At 48.9% G+C, this 6,182-nt stretch overlaps 1 protein-coding gene across 1 annotated transcript in view; it reads left to right on the forward strand.

Annotated features, from left to right (window-relative positions):
- Window positions 1-5,475, forward strand: part of Ap1m2 (adaptor related protein complex 1 subunit mu 2) — a 29,542-nt gene extending 24,067 nt beyond the window's left edge. Inside the window, exons 10-13 of the mRNA XM_008850032.3 lie at window positions 846-1,004; window positions 3,320-3,445; window positions 4,549-4,624; window positions 5,085-5,475. Of these exons, the coding sequence (XP_008848254.1) occupies window positions 846-1,004; window positions 3,320-3,445; window positions 4,549-4,624; window positions 5,085-5,107 (384 nt within the window). The 3' untranslated portion in view covers window positions 5,108-5,475. The remainder of the gene's footprint in view (window positions 1-845; window positions 1,005-3,319; window positions 3,446-4,548; window positions 4,625-5,084) is intronic.
- Window positions 5,476-6,182: the final 707 nt, after the last annotated feature.

Consider the following 6,182-nt stretch of genomic DNA (forward strand, 5'->3'; position numbering starts at 1 on the left):
CAGGGTCTCCCTGTAGCCCCAGCTGTCCTGGAACTCACTATGTAGACCAGGCTGGCCTTGGACTCACAGAGATCCACCCGCCTCTTCCTCCCAGGTGCTGGGACTACAGGCATGCGCCACCACGCCCAGCTATTGTTATTATTTTTCAAATGTGTTTTGCCTTCATGTATGTAAGTGCAACATGTGTGTGCAATGTCCTCAGAGGCCAGAAGAGGGCATTGGATCCCCTGGAACTGGAGTTACAGATGATTGTTAACCACCATGTGGGTGCTGGGAACTGAAACTGGGTCCTCTGCAAGAGCAGCCAGTGCTCTTAACCACTGAGGCCTCTTTCTACCCCCTATTTCATTTTTATTACATTTTCCTTTTCTTCTGTGTGTACATCTGGGGTGGGGCATGCACGTATTGTAGAGGTCAGAGGATAGCTTGCAGGAGTTGGTGGTTTCTCTTCTTCCACCATGTGAATCCTGGGACTCAAACTCATTGTCAAGCTTGGCAGCAAACACTTTTTCTGCTGAGCTGTCTTGTCCCTTACACCACACCTTCTTTCCTTTCCTTCCTTTTTTTTTTTCTCTTACTGGGCCCATAACCCAGGGCCTCTCACATGCTAGGCAACCACTCTACCACTGAGCTGTATCCCCAACCTTTTTTCTATTTTTCATTTGCAGACAGGGTCTCACTAAGTTGCTCAGCCCAGGCTAGTCTTGAACTCTCCTTTGTAATCCAAGCAAGACTTAAACTTGCTGTTTTCCTGCCTCAGCCTCCTGAGTAGCTGGGATTTCAAGCACCCATCACTAGATCCTGCCCAAGGGTTGGTTCTTATTGCTCATGCTCTTTCCCGGCAGGCCAAGGGGCAGTTTAAGAAGCAGTCGGTGGCCAACAGTGTGGAAATTTCTGTGCCTGTACCCAGTGATGCAGACTCCCCACGCTTCAAGACCAGCGTGGGCAGTGCCAAGTATGTGCCAGAGAAGAATGTTGTCATATGGAGTATAAAGTCCTTCCCGGTGAGTACTGGGGACAAGCATGGATACCAGAGTGGGAGGGGTCTTCTAAGGGTTGCTGAGCTGCACTTGGGAGGTGGAGGCAGGAGTTTCAAGAATTCAGGGTAAGCCTTGGCTATATAGCGAGTGCCTTAGTTTGTTTCTTCATTGCTGTGACAAAACACTCTGATCAATACTAACTCAGGGAGGAAAGGGTTTATTCAGCTTACATTTCCCAGGTTGTAGTTCATCAGGGAGCCCAAGGTAGGAACTCAGGGCAGGAACCTGGAAGCAGGAGCTGGAGCACAGGCCATGGAGGAACGCTGCTTACTGGCTTGCTCCCCTGGCCCCTGCTCAGCCTGCTTTCTTATGCAACACAGGCCCACCTGCCCAGGGGTGGCACCACCCACAGAGGGCTGGGCCCTCCCACATCTCTCATCAAGAAGATGCCCTTCAGACATGGCCACAGGCCAGTCCAATGGAGGCAATTCCCCGATTGAGGCTCCCTCAACCCAGGTGTGTCAAGTTGACACTAAAGCTATCAGGCACAGCGAGTTCAAGGTTAGCCTATGCTATAGGAGACCTAGCCTGAGAAACCCAAACCAAACCAATCTGGGGTTAGGGAACTGAGTTGAAATGGCACACCTCTTCCAGTTTTTCCAGCTCATCTATAAAGTGGGCTGGATGACAGTTGACCCACATTCTTGAGGTACTGGAGGCTTAATTTTTTTTTTTTTTTTTTTTGTCTTTTTGAGACATTGAGCCCTTGCTGGCCTGGAGCTACCTATGTAGACCAGGTTGGCCTCAACTCACAGAGATCCACCCTCTTCTGCCTTCTGAATATTGGGACTAAAGGTGTGCACTACCATGCCTGGCTTAATATTTTATTATGTGTGTGTGCATGTGTGCATGTGTGTATGCATGTGTGTGTGGTTTGTATGCCACAGGGTGCCTGTAACAGTCAAAGTACAACTTGTGGGAATTGGTTCTCTTCCTTTTACCAGTGGGTCCTGGGGACTGAACTTAGGTCATCAAGCCTCTGCCCACTGAGTCATCTTGCCAGCATTTCTTAAAAAATTATTTTTTCTTAATATTTTATTTATTATTTTTATTTTATGTGTATGAGTGCATTGGCTGCATGTATGTAAGTGCACCCATGTCATGCAGTGCTGCAGAGGTCAGAAGAGGGCTTCAGATGCCCCTGGAACTGGAGTTAAGGACAGTTCATACCCGCAATTGAACCCGGGTCCTCTGCAAGAGCAGTCAGTGCTCTTAACTGCTGAGCCATCTCTCCAGCCCCTTAATTATCATTTAAAAAATTTTATGTGTATGAGTGTATTGCCTGCCTGTATGTAAGTGCATCCATGTCATGCAATGCCTCAGAGGTCAGAAAAGGGCGTCAGATCCCCCAGAACTGGAGCCATGGATGGTTGTCAGTTGCCGTATGAGTGCTGGGATTTGAACCTGGGTTTTCTGCAAGAGCAGCTAGTGCTCTTAACTGCTGAGCCATCTCTCCAGCCCCTACAAGTGGCTCAAGGTTTCTCCAGCTTCCTATGTAGTCAACAAAGGCTTTGAACTCCTGACCCTCTTGACTTTACCTCCAGAGTGCTGAGGTCACAGGTACATACCACCACAGCTGGTTTATGTGTGCTGGGGATGGAACCCAGGGCCAGGGATTCATGCCTTCTGTGAAAGTGCTCTACTACGGTGCTGTAATCCCAAGCCCTTGATTTCTTTTCTTTTTAATTTAATTTAATTTATTTTTATTTTATGTGTATGAGTGTTTTGCCTGCATGTTAGTGTACCATGTTTGTACAGTGCCCTTGGAGGCCAGAAGAGGGCATCAGAAGCCTGGTACTGGAGTTACATTTGGCAATTAGCTGCCTTGTGGTTCCTAGGAATAGAACCTGGGTCCTCTGCAAGAGCAGCCAGCGCTCTTAACCACAGAGCCAGCTCTCCAGCCTCACTGCCCTTGGTTTCTTGACACGGGGCCTCTAGGTAACCCAGACTCACCTTGAACTCGCAGTCTTCTGTCCTCCTGCCTTACCCTCCAGAGCAGCTAGGACTCAGGGATCTCGCCACTGTCCCTGGCCACTGGAGGATTTGACTGGTCTGTGTTATGGGTGGGGGTGTTCTCTAGGCTAAGGAACAAGAGTTGTTCGCCCCTCCCCCTGGCTTGTGACATCACAGGGGTTTTCTGTGGGTCTCATTCAGTACCTTGACTTCCACATCTGTGTGGTGGGCCACACTCTGATCCCATGTCTGGGAACTATTGTGAGGGTGGTCTATGAACCTGTAGGGACCCACTTTGGGTTTCTGATTTCTCTGTGTGTCCACAGGGGGGCAAGGAGTACTTGATGCGTGCCCACTTTGGCCTTCCCAGTGTGGAGACAGAAGAGGTGGAGGGCCGGCCACCCATCGGGGTCAAGTTTGAAATTCCTTACTTTACTGTCTCTGGCATCCAGGTGAGGGACAAGGGTCAGAAGGGCTCTCTGTCTTTTAGCGTAAGTCACCTTTCCCCATGCATTTTTTGTTTTGTTTTGCTTTGTTTTGTTTTGTTTTTCTTTGCTTTGAGACAGGGTTTTCCTCAGTAGCCTAGGCTGGCCTGAAACTCTGCTCTGTTGCCCCAGTCTGGCCTTGAATTTATTGTACTCTCTTGCATCAGATTCCTGAGTGCTGGGATGACAATCGTGTGTCACCCTGTTGAGTACCCCATTTCTCCTCTTCACTCTGGAAAATGCTGCCTCTTCTACTCTTGTCCTGGGTCCCCTCTGGCCACTTCGGCCTCTCATGGTGGCATCTAACATTGCCTTGCACAGTGGCTGTTCACGTCTCTCAGCCCACCTCGCCCACAGACCACTCTCCATTCTGTTGTGCCCCAACCAGGCTTTGTATCTGTACCTGTCCTTCCACTGTGCACCCTTCTTCCTACTGGCCTGGGTCACCTCCTCTCTGTGCATGTCATGTGGCCTTTGTTATCTTATCACTCCAAATTGTGCCACCTGTTGTCTCCCTGTAGTCCCAGCTGCCCTGGAACTCTGTGTGGACCAAGCTGGCTTCCACATCATGAGTGCTGGGATTAATGGCGTGCTTAAAGGCATGCACCACTATGCCTGGCTCATATGTTTTCTTTCTTTTTAAAAAAAGTATTTTATTATTTTTATGTGTATGGTGTATTGCCTGCAGGTATGTAAGTGTGCCCATGCTGTGCAATACCCTCGGAGGTCAGAAGAGGGCATCAGAGCCCCTGGAACTGGAGTTACAGATGGTTGTTAGCTGGTATGTGGGTGCTGGGTCTTGAACCCAGGTCCTTTGTAAGAGCAGCCTGTGTTCTTAACCACTAAGCCATCTCCCCAGCCCCACATATGTTTTCTTGATACAAGCCTTGATTTTCTCTGCTGACTCTGGTCATCCCAATCTCAGGTTACAGGTTTTTTTTTCCTCCTAGCTGGAGATTGAACTCAGGAGCCGGCACAGATTAGGCAACCCCCTCAGCTTCTCATTGGGAGATTCTAGACAGGGTCACTTCCTCTGCACTACATCTCTAGCCCTTTCTATTCTCTTCCAGGTCCGTTACATGAAGATCATTGAGAAAAGCGGATACCAGGCCTTGCCCTGGGTTCGATACATCACACAGAGTGGTGGTAAGGCAGCTTGGCTCCCTGGGACAGTGGGGTCAAGGGGACTGATAGCTTTGATCCTGTTATGGCATCAACATATCTAGCCCAGGCCTGTCTCTTCTCATCATGATTCCTTGGGCCTTAGCTTATACAGCTTTGAAATCGGGTCACTAGCCACCTTCAGGGTGGCCATAAAGTTTGAACAAGGGTTCCTACACTTAGCATCCCCATATGCTGTCTGGAAATAGGTCTGTGTTGAACACCATCTTGAGCTACCAAGAGGTTTTTTGTTTGGTACTAGGAATGGAACATAGGGCTTTAGACATGCTAGTAGGGGCTCTACCAGTGAGCCACACTCCCTGCCCCACATATCCTGATTATGAGCACTAATGCTCAGGATTAATTTAGGGGGTGGGAGGTAGGAGTCTCTCCCTCTCTCCTTTTTCTCAGTTCTCAGATGTTCGCACTCATTTTTTTCCTGCAGATTATCAACTTCGTACCAGCTAGAAGGGAGAAGTGGGGGTTTGAACATGGGGCCTCCTCCCCAGGTCCCGTCTGTGGATTTTGAGAGAGGGAGAGGGTGTGTGTGTTGGGTTTGGGTACTGACTTAAGTTCTTGCTCCCAGCACCTAACCCCTTTTATCCTTTTATGAACTGTCTGTGATGGTTTCTCAGTGTCCCTCGATCTTGGGGCTCCTCCACCCTGATTTTATATGAAGAAATATAAGAGGGGCTTGAGGGCCCCCCTCACAAGTGCCTTCTAGTAATCTGCCTTAAGGGGTTCTGGGAGGCCATCTTTCATAGCTGCTGAGCCCAAAGGCCCTGCTGCCCCCACTTCTGAGTTTGAGGGTGTCATTAAAATGAATTTAAACTGCTGCGAATGTTCTTTTTGGCTTGGTACTGGACGTGTCGGGGACCACTGGCTTGGGAGTGTCCATTAAATACTTGTCAATCATTTTCACCATGATCTCCCTTCACCCGCCTTTAGCCAGTTCCCTTACACAGCCACTAGGGGGCACAGTAACATCTAAGTCAGTTCAGAGCTTGCTCATAACCCACATGGTTAAAATTAAAGGCTCTGGCAACCCACAGGCTTAGTCTGCACCCCACTCCACCCCCACCTACCTGCCTGCCTTCCCTCCCACTCCTCATCGTACTAGATGAGGGCCTCAGGGCCCTTTCACCAAGCATGCTCTTTCCCAGGCACTAGCTGTGTGGCCTCCTGTTTAGGTCCAGGTCAGATGTCATGTCTTCTCAGAGGTGACCCTTCTAACCTTCCTATTTAATTTAATTATTATAATTTTTGTTTCTTTTACTTTTTTGAGGCAGGGTCTCCCTGTAGCCCCAGCTGGTCCCTGTAGACCAGGCTGGCCTTGCTCTTACAAAGGTCCCCCTGCCTCAGCTCTCTGAGTGCTGGGATTAGGGGCATGTGCTACTAGAGGCATGTGCCTTGCTTTTGTGTTTGTGTGTGTGTGTGTGTGTGCATGTAATTTTTTTAAAGAAATAACCACTTTATTTATTTATTTATTATTTATTTATTTATATCTTTTCGAGACAGGTCTCCCTGTAGCCCCAGCTGGCCT

This window comes from Nannospalax galili, unplaced genomic scaffold (genome assembly GCF_000622305.1).
Source record: "Nannospalax galili isolate Female #2095 unplaced genomic scaffold, S.galili_v1.0 scaffold1685, whole genome shotgun sequence".
NCBI classification, from domain to species: domain Eukaryota; kingdom Metazoa; phylum Chordata; class Mammalia; order Rodentia; family Spalacidae; genus Nannospalax; species Nannospalax galili.